A 20,774-nucleotide genomic window follows, 5' to 3' on the forward strand; every position below is an offset into this window, starting at 1 on the left:
TTTAAAAAAGTGAAGAATATATTAGTTGTTTTTATCTACAAGTTTGCTTAATAACATGAGAATATGGTCACTACGGCCATGGCAGGGACATTGTAAACGAGAGTACGCATTCGACGGCCAAGTCAGTTGTAATAATTGTGAGAAAACACTACTCCATGAGAAAGAGCAATTTTTTTAAAGAAAGTGAAGAATATATTAATTGTTCCTCACTAATAATCCGTTTAGTCTCGTCAGAATGTGGAGACATTGGGATCGAGAGTACGCATTTGACGGCAAAGTGAGTTACGAGAATACACTATATTGCGAATCGCATTAAGCTTTAATGCCATTAAGCATGTCCATGTGGCACCCCGCAAATGACATTAATATTTAAGGCATTAGCCAGTTAATGTCATTTTCTGTGCCCGTATGGCAGGGGTATGAGTTCATATATACTGAAAACTTTTGTGGGCAGATGTGCATTTTCTACCAACAAGCATCAGGTCAAACATAAACATATGGCGTACAGTAGGTGTGAAGCCGGTTTGCACAGATATGGTATGAAAGTATTCACACACATGAACTTATGCACTATGTACTAACAGAGCACCTGAGGGGGGCTCACAATGGCGTACACTTTGCAAATGAAGTTAAATGCTAGTGGATTAAGGTCACTGAGAGCATGAACCCATAGAATAAAACAAAAACCACAGTGCAAGCTTAGATTTTTAAGGCACTAAAAATAGAAATTGTGGCTGCCACCATTCGAGTCCAAGTGAACAGTTCGTATTAAAGTCAAATTTTAAAAAAAATGATAATCATAACATGCTGCAAAAGAGTGTGTGCAGCTTGAACAGAACAAATGTACAAAAAGAAAGAAGGTGAGTTGAGAAAAATAAAAGAAACACAGTGACAATGGTTGCCAGGGGCTTAGCCAAGGGGGGGATTTTATGGAACTTCAGCTCCCCCCCCCCTCCCCCGAAGTTTCTTTGTGCTGTCATGCACCGCCGACCAAAGCAACTCCCAGTGCCGGAAATCATTTTGGATTTTGTGGACAATGTCTTTTTCACATTCTAAAAGACATTTTGGCACGAGCATTGCTAATTTGGGCTGAATTTCGTGGCAACGCTCATGCACCTGGGTTCACATAATGCAAGGAGCCCCATCTGAGCACAGTTTCAAGGGCATTTTGATGGCGAGCGGGCTCGTCACGACATCTTTGGTGGCCACAGAATCTACGGAGTGCATGGATTTCAATTCTGGAACTTTATGGATATAAAGTTCTCATAAACGTTTGATGCGAGAGGTGCATTAACATTTCCAAAGTCAGGCTTTAGATATTCGATTCCAGAACTTTGTGAGTTTAATGTTGTTATAAACATTTGATGCCAGAGGTGCATTGACTTCTCTAAAGTTGTACATTGGACCAAACAACGAGACAACCAAAGCAACACACTATCACACAAGTTGACAAAGCACGCAGCGAGGTCCGTTGAGACAAAGTGTTGTGGTAGTTCGTTTGTGCTGTCATGTCACAGAAAAGAATATCAACATTTTTTTTTTCATCTGCGCCAAAGCATCCATGTCAAGACAGTAAAGCCAGCAAAAGTAATGACGTTCTTATTTATTTTTTCTACCTTGACTTTTATTCGTGAGTTGTGGGAGATATGTGGGGTTCTCACACCGTACTCTTGGGACAAAGGAACGACAACACAGTAGTGCAAACAATCACAAGGGCATTTATTGCACCTTTCATATATCAATGCCTGCTAGCCGAGTTGCTATCCACAAAACATGCCGATGGGCGTGCGACAAATCTAGAAGTCCGACTCACCGCGACCGGAAGCGAGCGAATATGTTCGCCCCATGCTGGATCCCAACGCCTGGTCATTCGCGTGTACGGTCACGCGAATCATGGCGCGTTTGAAGGCGGCCACGCGAGGCGGTCTCGCAGAAGCATGGGTCGCCGCGCGCGTGGGATGTCCACGCTGTTCGTCGACCCGCCGGGAAAGAACCAGCCCGTTCTGCCCTGCGCCCCCAAGTAACCCTGCCGTGAGGCGGCGATAGCAGCGCAACAGTCGCGCCATCTCTCGCACTGCGCCCCAACCACATCGACTGCCGCAAGCATCACGCGGCGAAGCCGGATTACAGGAGACGCGCTATGCGGAAAAAACAGGGGACGCGCGAGAGTCGCGCATCCCCACATCCCCCCAACCTTAAATCACTGCATATTCCGGCGAAACATGTCACTCAGCCTCACATCAACACGTGCTTCGCGAACAAGATAGTACGTGCAACAGTGGCCGCGCCGAAGAAATGTCCACACGCTGTCCATAGCATGCGAGCCGACTGTCCTTGGGTACACCGCTGGCGTCCACCGGTCACAGCAGCAGCTTTGCAGACTCGACGGCACGGTTCCAGGCCAGGACTCCGGAAACGGCGACGCAGTAGTCGGAACGAGCAAGTGTCGCTCGCGCCGACGCGCCTTGCCGGCAAGAGCTGCCGTAGCTGTCGGTGACCGCCGGCTCTTTTGTCCGCCGCCGAGGGTTGTGAGCTGGATACAGGAGGCCGCCGAAGTCGCTGCGCCGAACTGGCCACAGCATCACCATCGCCCGGGGTGACTCGATCGTAGTCCGGGGCAACAGCGCAGACGATGTGCAGGTGACAGCAAGCCAGGGGTGACTCCAATCACGCTGCGTACACTCAACACACTCGGCAAACACTGAAGTAGTGCAAGGGAGAGGAATTCTGCATGCGCATCGCCCACGTGGTACGATGTTCAACTCGGCTAGCAAAAGATCGGGCAGCTACTCAGATGTTAAGTACACGTGAACGAAGCTCGCTTTCTTGAGTCGAACGAGTAATTTCAATTCGTGCAAGGCTAACTAGAATGAGGGACGCAAAGTGCAACACCTCAACGCCACGGTCCACTGGGTTGTGTCCCTCCACGTGCGACAGGCAGCTTCGTAAAGCATTAGGCCTAAAGCGTCGCTACCCTGATAACAACCGGCATCCACAGACAACACCCAAAATGAGTGCAAAACAGGCAGCCGCGAGGAGACATCAGCTGCGTGAGGTGGTCCTACTCCACTCGGTGCACACAGAATCCGAGTCGACGGCGCCCACCGTCCCAGATGTTGTCAGAGCGCCCGGTGCCAGGCCGCAATACCAGTCAGCCCGTAGTGGCACCCGTGGCCCGCGGCCACCCGGCTCCCAGAGCCGCGACTTCATCCGAGTCAAAAAGATAGAAGAAGCTATTTACATAAGAAATTCGGACCACCCACGAGGCTTCCGTACTCACTCGCTTCAGGCCTGCCAATATGCTCCGCGGGCACTATGCCATGCTCTCCCAGGATGCGGACCACGTGGCTCTCGTACCGACGAATGTCATAAAAAAAAAACACTTGCGAAAAGGCTTAGCATGTTGACATGTTCAAACACACTACAGCCACCATCACCTCGCTCAAGAAAGCACGCCGCCAATGCTAGCGATCAAAATTCACGCTAGGCCTACGCTTCGGTTCAAACAAAGGTCTCGAACGAAGCAAAACTGTTAAAACTATCGTCCGATGCCCCAAGAGCCCCACGTTGGGCGCCAGATGTGGGAGATATGTGAGGTTCTCACACCGTACTCTTGGGACAGAGGAACGACAACACAGTAGTGCAAACAATCACAAGGGCATTTATTGCACCTTTCATAGATCAATGCCTGCTAGCCGAGTTGCTATCCACAAAACATGCCGATGGGCGCACAACAAATCTAGAAGTCCGACTCACCGCGACCGGAAGCGAGCGAATATGTTCGCCTCATGCTGGATCCCAACGCCTGGTCATTCGCGTGTACGGTCACGCGAATCGTGGCGCATTCGAAGGCGGCCACGCGAGGCGGTCTCGCAGAAGCATGGGTTGCCGCGCGCATGGGATGTCCACGCTGTTCGTCGAGCCGCCGGGAAAGAGCCAGCCCGTTCTGCCCTGCGCCCCCAAGTAACCCTGCCGTGAGGCGGCGATAGCAGCGCAACAGTCGCGCCATCTCTCGCACTGCGCCCCAACCACATCGACTGCCGCAAGCATCACGCGGCGAAGCCGGATTACAGGAGACGCACTATGCGGGAAAAACAGGGGACGCGCGAGAGTCGCGCATCCCCATAGAGTACACATTGAGCCTCTTCAGTTTTCTTGTTTTCGCTACCCGTGGGCTTCCAGAGCCAACTAGAATGCATGCGTTTTTCTCGTGTTGCCCCGACCACCGCGCAGCGCACTTCGGTGGGTGTTTTTCTCTGGTCGAGTGGATTTTGGCCTGGCAGAGTTTTGGATGCTTTCTGGCTAGCAGATGAGAAAAAGAAACTGGTCGCTCGCTGCCATCACTGTGGGGACTCAACAGATTGCAACGCGTTCGCTTGAGGGCATCACCTTCATTTCAATGTTATCGCAACCTCTCCGGAAAGTCTCGCCGGTGTAGGATGCTGAGCAGCATGTGTATGGTTCGCAGTGGACCAAGTGTCTCACGTTTTCTTCGATATTCTTTCGGTAGCCACATTAGGTGCCCAAAGTAGGCATTCGATTGTGAGCAACATGTTTTTCTTTGCATGTTGTCATTTTGGTGCCCACGCCCCACAAAAGAAAAAAAAAAACGTGGTGTAGCGAATAGTCACATGGTGAAACTTCGATTTTGTTACTTCTTCTTCTTTTGCGGAAAGTAATGGACGGCATGGGGGGGGGGGTTCTTTTGTTGTCAGATACTGTTATTATGTTATTGCGATAGCACTTACATGGAACAGAGCAGGCGCGTTCCTGCCATCACTGTAATGTTGTATATAAAGCCCAAGGGTGATAACATCGTCACCGCGCATCGCATGCTGTAAGTGCGAGTGAAAGCATGGGGGTAGGGGGAATGGGTTAGGCGACGATGGTGGCTCAGTCTTGTGTACGCAAGGGAGAAAAGCGGGGAGGAAGCTCGCTGCCTTTCGTCACGCACAATGCATTGGGGGGGAGGGGGATGGAGGGAGGTGGGCAGGCCTTATGATTCTGTGATCTATGAGTCTGTGATTGCGCAACATGGTTATTTGCCTTACTTGAAGCATTATGTACAGTGTCTTTTGCTTAGATACTAGATAGATTTATTGAAGACTGATACGTATATTTAAATATTTTCTTGCGAGGTTTTGTGTAATACAGTCGAACCCACTTATAATGGTATCGGTTTTAACAATATATCGGTAATAACAATGAGATGCTACTGCACCATCAACTTTTGTATGTTTTTCATGGGGAAATAACCCGCTTACTACAATGCCCCGATGCCGCATTATTGGTTATAATGATGAAGTCTGGCTGCTGGGTGTCCGAACCAAAAGGTAGTGAAATCCTTGAAAAGAAAAAAAGAAAACGAGAAATTCGAGCTGCTGCACGACGGGCCGCTACTCCAACAGCCACCGCAGGCTCATTTTTCAGCCATCTCCGCGCGGCTCTCTCCCGTCGCCCTTCCACCCCTTGTTGGAATCTCAGCGCTGACGCCCGTTATTGCAGTCGCACCGCTGGCACGAGTTGTTGCAAATGGTTCGCAAGCCCCAAGGGTAGCGTTGGCCTGGCGGCCTGGGGCACAACTGGAAGCATCCGAAGGTCCTGGCAAAGCATGAGTCAACTGCTAACAGAACAACTTGTTTTGTTCTAGCATCGCAAAAGAGCGGCCGGTCAGGTCGACCGAAGTGGAGAGACGGGAGAGCACGCTTCTCGACGGAAGAATTCGGAGCCTCTCTCCTGGTGTCTGGGGGCAGCTGCTCTTATACTCTCGGAGTTGAGGGCAAGAGGGAACGTCACGGGACGAGACCACGTGACAGCGGGCACGGACAAGCTGAGAGACATGTTGAGACGAGTGTAGTGACGCATCAGCCGGGCCGGCGCCGGTCAGACCTCCTCGCTTCACACTTGGGGAGCTCCTCTCCCCGGCTGCCGCACTTTGACAAGCGTGGGCACACACACACACACGCACACGATGACACGTGGCACTGAACATGCCTGGGCGCGCTTGGCGGGGATGCATTGCGGCCGCTCCGAACGGGCCAAAATGTCCGCCGCTTTGAACAAAGCCCCGGCGTCCGTTGCATCCGCGCTGGCTATATTGCGCGTCGTAGGCGAAACGTAACAGACCGCCCCGCCGGGGGAAGGAGATCCCAATGGTCAGGGGACTGCATCCGCTGTCCGGAGGGATGTCGCTCGATGATACTCATAACCGAAGTCGGTCGTCCCTCGGCGTTTCTTGAGCGCAGCGCACCGAGAAGGCCTCGTTCTCACGTTCAGGTTCACACAGGACACTGCAAAGTGACTTCGGGAGAGTTACCATTTTTCTCTTGTTCCCAGCAAGCGTTAGAACTACGCCGAAACTCAACCACTCAGTCAGCAAGCACGGCACAACCCTCACCAAGCCCTGCCAGGCTCTTTCCCCTTTTATACTACTTCCTATTTTCTTACAGTAGTCTAGCAGCACTCAGAACGCGTCCACAAATTGGAAAATTGCACTAGAAAGCACGTCATCACTTTGAAACACTAAACAAAAGCAATATGCTAAACATCCTGCCTCAGGAAGAAAAACATCAGTAACAAACAATTTTGAGGCTTATTCCTACGTTAGGGGCTTCAACTTAAGCCATCGGCGTTACCGTTGAGACTCCCCTTTTTGTAACGCACCTCAAAGAAATATTGTTGCAAAGCGAGGCTCCAGCACAGGAGGCGGCCATTTTTGGGAGAGATGGTCTGCAGCCATTGGAGAGGGCAGTGATCCGTCTCAATGATAAACCTCGAACCGGCTAGGTAGCATGACAATTTCTGAACGGCCCACACGAGACACGCACACTCTTTCTCGGTGGCGCTGTACACCTGCTCACGACTGGTCAGCTTACGACTAGCATACAGGACGGGGTGTTCCACTTCTCCATTTTCCCATTAACACAGTACAACGCCCATGCCTCGCTCACTAGCATCGCATTGAACAACGAACCCTTTTGTGTAGTCTGGCGATCGTAGCACAGGCTGGCTTGATAGGGCGCTCTTTAGGGCGCTAAAAGCTCTTTCCTTTGTCTCGTCCCAGACGACTGTTTGCGGCTCTGTCTTTCTTAGAGCATCCGTCAGGGGAGCCGCGATATCAGAGTACCTGGGGATGTATCTCTGATAGTAGCCGGCGACACCTAAGAACGACCGAATATCGGTCTTCATGCGCGGTTGCGGGAAGTCTCGCACAGCAGCCACCTTTATTTCAGAGGGGCGGCGACGACCCCGACCAATCACGTGACCGAGGTAGACAACCTCGGCCTGTGCTAACTGGCACTTGGGAGCCTTGAATGTCAAGCCCGCTTCGCGCAGGCGGGTTAGCGCTGCCCGCAAGTGTGCCATATGCTCAGACCAGGATGCGGAGAATATCGCTACGTCGTCTAAATACGGTAAAGCGAATTCTTGCTGTCCCCGCAACACTTTATCCATGAGGCTTGAAAAACAGTATGGCGCGTTCTTCAAACCAAAACTCAACACTTTAGGACGGAATGTTCCCATTGGTGAAATGAACGCCACATACCTACTAGCCTCTTCTGTAAGTGGAACCTGCCAATAACCCCTGACAAGATCTAGGGTGAAAATAAATTGAGCGCAACTAACTTTCTCAAGGCGCTCCTCCTCGATGTTAGGGATCGGATAAATTTGATCCTTAGTTATGGAATTTAGCCTGCGGTAGTCGACACAAGGACGAGGTTCCTTGCCCGGTACCTCAACTAAAATTAAAGGGGAGGTATAATCACTCTCACCCGCCTCAATAACACCGAGCTGTAGCATTTTCTTTACCTCAGCCTCCATAATATCGTGCTGGCGGGGTGACACCCGGTACGCCTTGGATCGTACTGGCTCTGGGGAGGTAAGTTCTATATCATGAGTAAGGACAGAAGTCCTACCAGGCCTCTCAGAGAACTGACCTTGAAACTCTTGTAAGAGCTGGTGTAGTTCGGTTTTCTGCTCAGGCGACAGCGGTGCTTTACTGATTAAGTCACTAATGACTTGATCGGTGTCTTCCCTGTTCGTCACTGAGCCTAGTCCCGGAAGCTCGACCGGAAGCTCTTTGGGAGCGTTTACCATCATACACACTACTGCTTCCCGTTGCTTATAGGGTTTGAGCAGATTACAGTGGTAAACTTGCTGTGCTTTCCGTTTTCCTGGCAGACTGACCACGTAGTTGACATCCGACAGTTTTTGAACAATCCGTGCTGGGCCCTCCCACTGCACGTCGAGTTTGTTTTTTAGCGATGTGCGCAATATCATCACCTCATTGCCCACCTCAAAACGACGGGCCCTGGCTGTCCGATCATTATAAACCTTGGCCCTCTGCTGGGCCTTTGCCATTGCTTCACCTGACAACTCCTGTGCCCTTCTTAAGCGTTCGAGGAGCTTAAGCACGTACTCCACCACGACTGGGTCGTCGCCCCTGCCTTCCCACGATTCTCGAAGCATGCGAAGCGGAGACCGCAGCGAGCGATCGTACACCAGCTCAGCTGGCGAAAACCCCGTAGCCGCATGCGGCGCAGCCCGTAATGCAAACATCGCCCCAGGCAGACACAGCTCCCAGTCAGTTTGATGTTCAAAACACAATGCTCTCAACACGCGCTTCATGACGGAGTGAAGCTTCTCAACGGAATTCGACTGGGGGTGGTACACTGAGCTGTGTAACAGCTTTACCCCGCACCTTTCGAGAAAGGCCGTCGTCAAAGCGCTAGTAAACACTGTGCCCTGATCTGATTGGATTTCCGCAGGAAAACCAACTCGCGCAAATATGGACAGTAGTGCATTGACTATCTCAACTGAGCTGAGTTCTTTAAGCGGCACTGCTTCAGGGAACTTTGTCGCTGGGCAGATCACAGTCAAAATGTGCCTGTACCCCGTGGCTGTTACCGGCAGAGGTCCCACTGTATCAATAACGAGCCGTCTAAAAGGCTCCGTAATGATAGGTACCAACTTCAACGGCGCCCTCGATTTGTCCCCTGGTTTGCCCACCCGCTGACAGGTGTCACATGTCCGCACAAAGTGGTCTGCGTCCTGAAAACACCCTGGCCAAGAGTACTCTTGCAAGAGCCGGTCCTTAGTTTTCTTAACTCCTAGGTGTCCGAACCACGAACCCCCATGCGACAAGCGCAACAGATCCTGACGATAGCATTGAGGCACGATCAGCTGATCGAACTCCACTCCCCTGCGGTCTAGATACTTCCGGTACAGGACCCCACAACCGCACTACGTGTGTCCCCCCTTGCTCTCATGGGTGTGAACTTCGGCCTCTCAAACTTGGAGCCAAATTCACCCTTTTGACCGTCCTTAGCTCCGCGAGCCCGACGCGTCACAAACTCCTCGGCTAGCTCAGCGGCTCTAGCCACCGTACTAACGTCTGGCCTATCTAAGACCCAGTACCGCACATTCTCAGGTAACCGACTATAAAACTGTTCCAGCCCGAAACACTGCAGAACTTTCTCGTGGTCACCAAATGCTTTCTCTTCTTTGAGCCACTCCTGCATGTTTGACATTAGCCTGTAGGCAAACTCTGTATATGACTCACTTTTGCCTTTCTCATTTTCTCGAAACTTCCGACGGAACGCCTCCGCTGACAGCCTGTACTTTTTTAGCAGACTCGATTTCACTTGGTCGAAATCGTCTGCCTCCTCTCTATTCAAGCGAGCGACTACGTCAGCCGCCTCGCCGGGTAACAAAGTGAGCAAGCGCTGTGGCCACGTTTCCCGAGAGAACCCCTGCTTCTCGCACATTCGCTCAAAGTTAACCAGGAACAAACCAATGTCCTCTTCAAGCTTAAACGGCCGCATTAGGTCAGTCATTTTGAACAATACTCGTTCTCCTGCACCGTGTGCCTGACTTCCATTACGAGCGCATTCTATCTCCACCTCGAGACACTTCATTTCCAAAGCGTGTTGACGGTCGCGCTCTTCTTTTTCTTTCTCTTTTTGTTCTTTTCGTTCACGCTCATCTTTCTCTTTCTGTTCTTTAAGTTCACGCTCCTGTCTTTTTGCCCTCTCCTCAATGGTCTCAAGGCATTCCGACAGCTCGTCATCCTCAGCTTCTAACTCAAGAATAGCCCTTAGCAGTTCTGGTTTTCTGAGTTTGTCTGAGACATCCAGACCCAACTCTCTTGCAAGCTCCAGCAGTTTCCGTTTGCGCAACGACTTCAAATCCATGGCTGCTCTGAATGCTGCTTTCTCTACTGCCTACTATTGTCTTGCCGCAAACTAACCCGGCAGCAACGATAACCACAATAACCAGCTCTGTTTCTGACGCTAACAAAAGCCTGGCAAAACTCAGAAGAAGAAAGTCCCGCACTCACCAAACCTCGCAGCCAAGAATTCAGCGCAGTCGTTCCGCTGCAGGCAACCAGTCATCACACAGGGCTCGTTGCACTGCTCCCAGATGGTCGTTGTGCTGCTCAGCATACAGTCAACCGCATATCTTCGCTGCTGGCCTCCGTTGTCGCGATCTCACCACTGGCAACCAGCTGTTGGAATCTCAGCACTGACGCCCGTTATTGCAGTCGCACCGCTGGCACGAGTTGTTCCAAATGGGTCGCAAGCCCCAAGGGTAGCGTTGGCCTGGCGGCCTGGGGCACAACTGGAAGCATCCGAAGATCCTGGCAAAGCATGAGTCAACTGCTAACAGAACAACTTGTTTATTCTAGCATCGCAAAAGAGCGGCTGGTCAGGTCGACCGAAGTGGAGAGACGGGAGAGCACCCTTCTCCACGGAAGAATTCAGAGCCTCTCTCCTGGTGTCTGGGGGCAGCTGCTCTTATACTCTCGGAGTTGAGGGCAAGAGGGAACGTCACGGGACGAGACCACGTGACAGCGAGCACGGACAAGCTGAGAGACATGTTTAGATGAGTGTAGTGACGCATCAGCCGGGCCGGCGCCGGTCAGACCTCCTCGCTTCACACTTGGGGAGCTCCTCTCCCCGGCTGCCGCGCTTTGACAAGCATGGGCACACACACACACACGCACACGAAGACACGTGGCACTGAACATGCCTGGGCGCACTTGGCGGGGATGCGTTGCGGCCGCTCCGAACGGGCCAAAATGTCCGCCGCTTTGAACAAAGCCCCGGCGTCCGTTGCATCCGCGCTGGCTATACCGCGTGTCGTAGGCAAAACGTAACACCCTCCAAACACGAATAGACCGCGCCAACTGCGCTGCTTGCAGATTGCTCGTATGTTGCTCATTGGTTCCTCGTTCAGCACAGTTCTGCAAATAGCTTAATCACTTGCATTCGTCTTTGTTGGTTGCGTCGAAATTGTTGCTGGCCACACAGTTTCTCAGCCTCGCTTGACTCGCTGCCGAAACGGAAGATGGCTGATCCGCATGCTGATCATCGGCAATGCACAACATTCCCAATGAAAAGAAAGCACACGGCTATAGACTTGGGAACATAATGCTTCTAACCAATGATGCGATCGTTACGAAGGTGCTTGCATCAGATAGTGATGGCAACGACGGCAGCGATGACGCGGTAGGGCAGGCTGCCTCAACATTGTCCTCACAGGAGGCCCTGCAGATGATTCACTCCCTCCAGGGATTCGTTTTCACGAGAAACCTTCCGCTGCACTACGTCGAGCACCTGGATGCATTGGAGAAGGATGACGGCAAGCTTCGCAAAAAGCATCCAAGGCTGATGGACATAGGCTTTTCTCGTGCAAGCCAGTTAGAAGTAAGTGGTGAGATGCTTGTGGCAATCTCCCCACAGCGTTTCTTCTGGTTGTCTCAAGTGGACAGGCTGCCACGGCAGCCTTCTCGCAATTTTTAAAAGGCCCCTTTCGGAGCCGCCAAAGCGATGCCTCGGCAATGCTCGCAAATCGCTTGCCACCCGTGATGCCCCTTTGCAGTGGTTATAGCAGTGCCATTCTTTAACGCTGACAGCCGCGGCTTGTTTCACGCGATAGGAGTGCCCAGGAAACAGTTAAACGAGTAAACACAATCAGAAGCCGGATGAAGGAAGTTGGTGGGGAGGGGAACTGGCCTCCCCGCCATTATAGTTTTCTCACATCAGCTCTGCCATCCACCTATTTTGATTTTTTCATGCAACCCGGTTATAGCAGTTATCGGTTATAACAATGGAATTTTTGTGGCACTTGAATATTGTTATACGTTGGTTCGACTGTACATGCAGTGAACTTTGTTTCCAGTGACACTTTTTTCCCTTTATCAAGCTGTAGCTTCGCATTTGTATATTCCACTGTATCTTCACATTTCTGGTGTATATTTTGCAGAACTCCTGCTTTCTATATGTGCTCTCAGTTGCGACTATAACTTCGGTGCAATTGTACTCAAAATACACGACCAGTGACAGCTGCTCCTGCGCTTTACACCGGAACGAAGAGCAGCGTCAATTAGATTTTTCCCTGGCCGTTGCATATGTACAAAAATGTAAACAAGGTTCTTGAATGACAAAGTTTCATTAAAATATTTGTCCTCAACTTGTTCATTTCATGGCTTTTACGTTTTTCATATCAGTGGCATGCACTGCTTTGCTTCAGACTGATATAGTTGTAAAGTTCCTGTGATATTTTCTTTACTTATTAAATAGACAAAAAATATGGAAGCATTGATATGTCATTTCTGGCACAATTTTTGGGACATACAGATATATTCTTTTTTTTAATGAAAAAATACATCTTTTACTTGTCTTGACTGTGCATAGCGTTCAAGAATTAATTTACAGCATCTTTAGCAATGGCAATGCACTTATTGTTTATGTATTTGATCCCTCGACAAATTCTATAAGGAGGAGGCCAAGCTGCAACGTGAGCCCCCCTCCCCCCCCCAAAAAAAAAAAAAATTTCTGGCTACGCCACTGATGGTTGCAAAATTAAATGGCACGAACAAGTTGTGCCAAGAGGAGCACACTGTAGTGGCATGCATTGTTGTGTTTGAGGCCAAGTAAAATGGAGAAATTCAACATTGTGTAGCAGTTTCTTCCATTGCTGAATTAAGCTCCAAGAGTTCCACTAGAGTAACTTACCAGTTTACTATGGCTTCACGGTAGACTGTTTGTTCTTCTAATGAAGTGCACCCACTTCAGGTTTCATTGTAGGTACTTAAAAAGGAATCGAATGACCGGGCGATATTGTTGTTTGTACGAAAGAGATAATAAAGGCAATGAATGTACTGCAGTGCAGCACTATCATCCTAGCACTTCACTTTGTGGAGGCTGGCACTTGAAACTGTTATTTAGTCTCTAGGTGATTAGAAACGGATCTGAGCTTTTATTAGTTTACAGTGGCAGCCAAGTCAGCGAAGTGATACTTGCACTATAGTGCAAAACTGGTTTCTAAAACCAGCATAAAAAACTAAATGTAGCAGGGTGTGAAAATGTCAGTTTTTTAGACCGAATTGGATGTAAATCGAGCAGTGACAGAGATAAATGAAATCGAAAATTGTTTAGATGTTTGCAAATAATGTGCAGCCTTCTCACCATTATTATCAAACACTTTTCACATCATGCTATTTACAACAATAAAATGTTTGTCATTACACTGCACATTATAAAGCATGCTTTATTAAAAGCACAAAGGAGGCATTAGGAAATACTAAGCAGATTGTTTGCAAACTCAGGACTCTTCAGGAGCATATCCGGTCATGCATTATCATATAACATTCTTAAGGTAACCTTGTGGGCCAATTAATATCTGTGTATACCTTCGCTACCCAACCAGATGTGTGTGTTGTCTGCAGGGATGGCAGAGGAAAAAAAAAAGCTCTTTTTCTCAAGTTTGAATGGTTGCAACCGGTGGTGCCACTTTTCTATAATGTATGTTGCAATGAAGCATATTCCGGTTTTATTAGATGAAAAGACACAGGTGCTATATCTACAAATAGCACCAAGCAATAAATACCCATTGCTGAATGCCATGTATAATATAACATTTTATTGCGAGTGATCGTGTTTAGCTGAAAAAGTCTGGCTGACTGAGCAACACGGTGTGCTCTAGTGTGTGATCTCTTTGTGGATGGAATAAAAGTTATTGCATTCTTGCTTCAATTTAATGCTTGATTGTGTACGAGTCGACAACATAAAGTATTTGAAAAATATTTCAATTTTCGAATAGTGACTATTTGATTCAAAGACCAAATGAAATAAGACAATATTCAATTCATTATTCGAAAGTTTCAAGTATTCACACACCCCAGAACGTAGTTGCAGTTGAATGCCTCTATAACGAACACCTTTACGAAGTGACCTGTATAATGAAGGACTGGTTATGTCCCAGCAGAATTCCTATATTTCATATGCATTGTGAACGCCTCTACAATGAAGACCACTACAATGAATTGCCCTGTACAGCGAAGGAATTTAGCCATCCTGGCAGCTGATTTGTTGCTTTATAACAAACTTTAAGTATACTGACACCACTGAGCAGTGTTCTGTGCTAACGGCAGTACTAGCAACACGCTTGATGAATGTGCCACTGCTCCAGAAAGTCCTGCTACGTATGCTGGTTGTTGTAACACAGCAGTGTGCACAATGGCTGACGAATACGTCGCCATAATGACGTCGTGATGGTGTGATTTTAACAGACAACTGATGACGACTTCAAAGATATCTTAGGAGGGGAAAGGACGAAAGTTGGCAACGGAGGCGATTGTCATATTCACTAATCTGCAGCTTTACCTTGCGTTTCTCCCACGTTTTGCCACAGAGCATGCCTTGATCCAAGATCTAATAAGGCTGGCTGCAATTACGCATCTTGTCAAGCTATGTGTGCAGAAAATATTACGGACTTATTTCATAAAGTCTCTCTAAAGTTCAAGTTAAAGAAACGTTTTGTTGCCTGCTGTATTGCGAGCGACACGGCACATAATCTTTACAAAAAAAGTTATCTGTATTACGAAGGATTTTGCAGCTCCTAAGCACTTCATTATAAAGGCATTTGACTGTACCATGTTTTGTGTTAGTTTACACAGCTAGGCCTCCTGCATGACCTTTAAAAAAGAACTGACTGTGCATCTTGCCATTACCCTTGACCTACTGCACTCATGCAACAATAATGCTGTAGTTCTGTCACTTTGTTTCAGTAGCTTGAGGTAGCTTAAGTGTGCATATGTTTTCTTTTAGTTATGGTACATTGGTTGTATAACTATGGAAGAGGGCAGCAAGGGGGAATATCAAGCTCTACGATAATTTTTTTTATTTATGGGCACATTTTGAACAACTTGCATTACATATGTATTTTTACATGCAGATTTAAAATGTGCAATTTATTTTTCTGTGCTACAAGTGGTCTTTAATAAGAAATTTGTTTTTGTGTGAGCTAGTTTAGAAGTGAACTCTCTGTGAAAATTCTGGTCATTGTGAAAGAGACTGGTATATCAAAATAATGTTAAATGATCAGAGTTTGAACTGTTGCAATAAATGAATGTTCTGAAGTTATTTGGGCTGAAGTTGTAGCATGTGAAACATTTTTCAATAATAATCTATAATAGCATGCAGGACAAATGGTAACTTTTTGAAAATTTCTCTCGTATGTTCATATTTTAGGAGTACTTCACTCTCTTAGTCTATGTTTTTGTCGAAAATATAATGATTGTGTTAGGATAAGTAGAACCATAGATATTGTCACTCCAAAACTGTGACACCATCAGAAATGCTGTTTTGAGAAAACAAGGAAAGACATTTCACCACATGTCCATGGTAATCGTGGCAAGGGCTAAACTAATCAAGCATGATACAGGGGCACAACCAAGCAAAAATAAATCCTCTACACGAACCTGGAGCACAGGAGTAGGAAAATATCTTAGGGCATATTTTTGTCCCCAAAGTCTCTCCCTTTAAGTGTTATAACTTCTACTGAGTTTATTTCTGTACTGATAATTATGACATCATATATTTTAATAACATGAAAAATTATTTGTTCAGCTAAAATGTAGAAGCATCACTGTAATTTGCAATGTAAAAAAATTCCAAATTACAGCATTATTGTATCAAGTTTATACTTTGATATTTACACAATATTAAAACATAAGGTAAAGCAGGTAAAACATTCTTATACTTCAAAATTTTTAATTGCATCGATCCCTCAGCACTCAGCTAAAACTGCTGTGTTAAACTCTTCTTGAGCAGACAGCTTTTTTACCAATTATTGAGGATGAGCTCCTTGGTATTGTCAAGGGCCCTAGGTATTGCAGCTTTCTTCAAGTACACCTGTAAGATGGTGTCATATAGTAATGCTGGGCTCTCACTATTTGTTGTCACAGCAGTGGCAATGTGGTAGTCAGTAACAGGTATTACTTATGAGCCTATTGGTACAATGACTCGAGTACTGCACCCTTTAGTGCAAGGTATCTGGTGCTAAAATGTTGCATCTTATCCTGCTTGCCATCCTTGATGCACATTACATAATTTATTGGTTACTTCTACCACTAAATTATAAAGTGATGAGTAAACAAATTTAAATGGCTAATGACCAGCAAGCTTCACATTAAGATAATATGTCATAGTTATCCGTAGTCTCTTGTCTTTTTTCAGTCTCCTTCTATTTCTTTATCGATTTGCTTTTATTCATTCGATTTGTTATGTTCAACTCTCTGCATCTTTCTCTCTACAGTCGTTCAAGCAGATTGAGCATGGTCCACTGGAGTTAGCTGTGTGTCGTTTCTGCCAGAACAACACGATGGGTGCTCAGTGTGAGGAATGCGTCGAGGGCTACTTTGTTGTGGGCAAGGACATCGCTCGTGGCTGTCGACCGTGAGTAGTACCATGCCTGTTTTGTGCTTGTGCGGGGCTGTGTATATGTGTATATATTTTCTTAACATTAAAGCTCTCCTTACATTTTATTGCACATGTAGCTATTAGCCTAATAATCAATAGTTTGGTATTCACCCTGTAGACTGCCTTCATATTTACTTTCATTGCTGCTTTAAAGCCAGTGTGTGAGCTATTGCTCTTAACACAGAACTATCATCACATGCTGCGTCTTGTCCTCTGTGCTTCTTTTATTTGTCTATTTGCCTTTCTGTCATTTTATACTTTATTTTGTGTGTGTTTTAGAGCGCAGCTCTTTGGCGTCCGTTCCTGGGTTTCGCGTCGGCGTTGTCGTCGGCCTCGTAACCAGCTCCGCCCCCCTTTCATCCCCCCAGCGCTAGCAGCGACCGACTGATACCGCTGGATGCCGCTGACGCCGCTAGAGAGTCAAGATAACGTGACTGCATAGAACACCGTCGCCGCCATGCAGAAAGAGGAGGAAAGGGTCCCCCCCCCCCTGGTTCTTAGCGCTGCGGAAGCGAGGGTATCATATTGTTTGTGTCGGCATCGGCGGCGTTGTCCCTGAAACCAACTCCGCAGCTGGGGTTGACTCACTATCGGCGTCAGCGGCATCAGTCAGTCGCTGCTATCTCTTCCCTCCTCCCTTTATCGTGTTGTCCGCTTGCTGCACGCGCTTCTGCCCCCATCGTTTGCCGCTGGGTGTACACGCCGCCCCCCTCCCACCCCTTCCTGCGAGTCTCCGGTTGTCAAAGCGCCGGCTCGAACTTTGAAGTTGGCGAACTGTGCGCCGCAAAGTTGCCCAACGGCTTGCTGGTAGTAGCTGCCTACTTCGCCCCTACCGCACTCACGAAAGACGTCGTGCACTTCCTGCAACTCGCATTAACCGTCCATCGATCCACACCGATGTTAGTAGTGGGGGACTTTAATGTTGACATAAAGACAAACAGCAATTTCCTAACACTTATGCGGGAGAACATCCCGTTCCTCTCGCTCGTAACGCGTCCCACGGCTGTGACAACCTCGCGAGGCACTTGTATAGATCTCGTCTTTGAGAATCAAGCATTGGTGTACCAAGTCGAACATATATCAGTCTATTTCTCCGACCACAAAGCTTCCTTCATGACTGTCAAGAACTGTTAGTGGAGTCTTTGTTAAAGGAATACGTGTGAAAAATTAAAAAAAAATTCTGTGATAGCGCATACATGTGTTGCTCGATTTGTTTGCCTCAATCTATCGAAAAGGTGAAACAGCTTATTTGCTGCGCTCAAATTTCGCATTAGGAAGTAACGTAATCGTCGGTAATTTTTTTTCCCTCTTTTTCTATCTTCTACTGTGGATTTTTTAACGCTTTCATCTTCAACAACAATGAAAGCAAGTATTCAGGGAAAGCACGTACTGTATGTAAGGAACAATCCAAACCTCCACAAGTACTAGTTATCTTCAAGATGTTGGAAAAGGAACTAAGGAATATACAGGGTGTCCCACATAACTTGAGCCAAGATATTAAAAATGAAAGGTGCATTGGAAGCGAATTGAACCGAATGCATACTATTTGCAGTAGCCTATAGTAACTCAGACAATCTTTTGTTTTCCCCGTAACTCACTAATTAATTAAGCTTAATTACCCAACTTTTTAACTTTCGGCTGAGGACCCCAAGTATGAGACGTGGATTTGTAGAGCACCTTCAGAAACCACCAATCGAGTTGTTTCCTTTACGGTACGTCTCACGTAGTAACTTTTGGTAAACTTTTTTGTAAACTTTTTTGTACAAAACTCGTAACATGCATTGCATATCTAACTGCAAGTGCAGGCAGCATAGCTTCTTTTCCCTGCACTGACACTTGACATGCTTTCTCAACTTCCAAGTAGTTTCAGGCAGTCAGTTGCACTCAAAGCAATTCACTGTGACAAATGTGCTTGATTTGCCAAGGCGCTGTTGTTGACTGTCACTAGGTGCGAATGCCACGGGCATGGGGACACCTGTGACCGGCGTACTGGTGAAAACTGCAACTGCAAGAACAACACGGAAAATGATCGCCAGTGTAGCCAAAAAAGTGGCAAGAACAGTGCCAGCCCCTGCTGGAACCTCCAGGTGTGTTGCTTATGTTAATTCATATGCAGTTGCTCTACCCTCAAACTCATCAGTAAGTCTCAGTAATCAGATGACTTAGTTGTAGGTGCAGTTGGTAACGCTGCTTGGTAACCCCGAAATCATGCACTTACTGCAGTCATGTAAACTAGGAATGCATAGCAGAACCTCATTCATGTGTATTAGAAAAAATGCAAAAAAAAACGTACTAACCAGCAAAACATGTAACTTGAAGTCAAAAATATTTGGCAGACTCTACTGTAGCTGACATGTACGTAAGGCAAAGCATTCTGCAGATTGTTACAGAATGAGACGCTGATGCGCGCTGAACTGCTTTGGCCATCTATTGGCTATCTGTTGTATCATATTTCAAGAAGCATATTTTCTCCTCTCTCTGTGTTCAGTCTTGTTTTTTGTTACTGGCTGCGGAACATGCCCCTGTGTGGGAGGGTGCGTTGCCTCCTGGACTTAGTACACCGCTACGGCGGCAATTATCCATTCAAATATTCGTGCCCTAGCACTTGGCCACCACTTTTGCATGCTTCTGCCATCTGTCATATATTTAGAGAAGGTGTTCCTTCTTTTTTTTCATCGGCCACTTTCTTAATTACGGCGCGCCTTCTTTCCTGCAATGAGGGTGCTTCTTTTGTCAGTGTGCTTTTGCCATACTGGCGTTGCCCTCTGTTGAATCTCTTTCATCTGTTGCTTCTGTTTCATGTGTTGCTCTCTGCTTTGTCTGGTCGAGTTCGAATAAACGAAAGCACTCTTTTCTTGAGTGCAGCCAGATGATCATTTTGAGATGGCTGCTCGTGCAGCACCTTCAACTGTTGATTGGAGTAACAGTTCTTCTGACTCCGAATACGAGGAAGAGGCAACTTCATCGGTGTCAGATTCTGACCTTGGCATCGTGAAAATGTACTAAGAACAATGGTGTTTTTGAGTCTGCTGCTCCTTTTATGCCTTATGTCGGATAAGAATGGGAGGACCATACGAAGAGAGCACTTGCCATTATCGCTGTCATTTTTTCCCTTCTCCATAACCAAAAATAAACCATTGTGTGTGCATGTGTGTGTGTGTGCGTGCGTGCATGCGTGCGCGCGTGTGTGTGTGTGTGTGTGTTTTAATACTTGGGAAAAGAAGCCCAATGCTGGGGGTGTGTCATCTCTGAAAAAAACCCTTCATCTGTTTGTAAAGTGTTGTTAGTTTTACATTAAGTTGAAGGGCTGCTTGTAAGCATTGCTGTGTTAAGCGTAATCCATTTTTCATGCTGATATTATAGTAGATCAATAAATCTGTTCGTGTTCATACTCACATCTGCATTTTCTTTAGAACGACGAAAGCTGAGCTAGTTGGTAAGGATTCATTATGCAAAAAAGGGGGGTGAGGCGTGCAGACAGGGTACAAGAGAAGAGAAGTGGACAACACCATGTTGTCCACTTCTCTTTTCTTGTGCCCTGTCTGCGCGCCTCACCCCCCTTTTTTGCATTATGCATTTTTTTATTGCCTGAATCTAGATTACCATTAGTCCTTAGTGTCCAGCTTTTCCCATTTTTCCACATTTAATACAAAAAGCTTTCAAAATGCATTTGTAGTCTGCCATCCATGCAAGAATGCGTACGCTTGCTTGTATCGTGGTGTTGTTTACAAGGAAACACTGCTAGATGTAGAAGCCCATGCTATCTCTGCTGCAGTGCTCCAAGTGCAAGGAGAATTTTCAGGGTGTTCCTACCAATGGGCACCAGTGCTATCGTCACATGCGTCTCGAGCAGGACTACTGCTTGGACCCAGAGACACAGGGTGAGCCTACGAAATGGCTATACTGGCCATGCACTATTTATGAATGTGCACATAAGCAGGAAAAAAAGATCTTATGCTTGCAACAGCATATTCATTGCATGTTCCTTGCCTGTTGCCATTAGTCTTCAAC

At 47.2% G+C, this 20,774-nt stretch overlaps 1 protein-coding gene across 2 annotated transcripts in view; it reads left to right on the plus strand.

Moving 5' to 3' along the window:
- The window catches only part of Megf8 (multiple EGF like domains 8), a 222,782-nt gene that overhangs the window by 193,937 nt on the left and 8,071 nt on the right, over positions 1-20,774 (plus strand). For both annotated transcript variants that reach the window (XM_070539750.1, XM_065441347.2), the window contains exons 31-33: positions 16,600-16,739; positions 18,712-18,850; positions 20,539-20,644. In XM_070539750.1, the coding sequence (XP_070395851.1) occupies positions 16,600-16,739; positions 18,712-18,850; positions 20,539-20,644 (385 nt within the window). The remainder of the gene's footprint in view (positions 1-16,599; positions 16,740-18,711; positions 18,851-20,538; positions 20,645-20,774) is intronic.

Source organism: Dermacentor albipictus, chromosome 1 (assembly GCF_038994185.2).
Source record: "Dermacentor albipictus isolate Rhodes 1998 colony chromosome 1, USDA_Dalb.pri_finalv2, whole genome shotgun sequence".
Lineage (NCBI taxonomy): Eukaryota > Metazoa > Arthropoda > Arachnida > Ixodida > Ixodidae > Dermacentor > Dermacentor albipictus.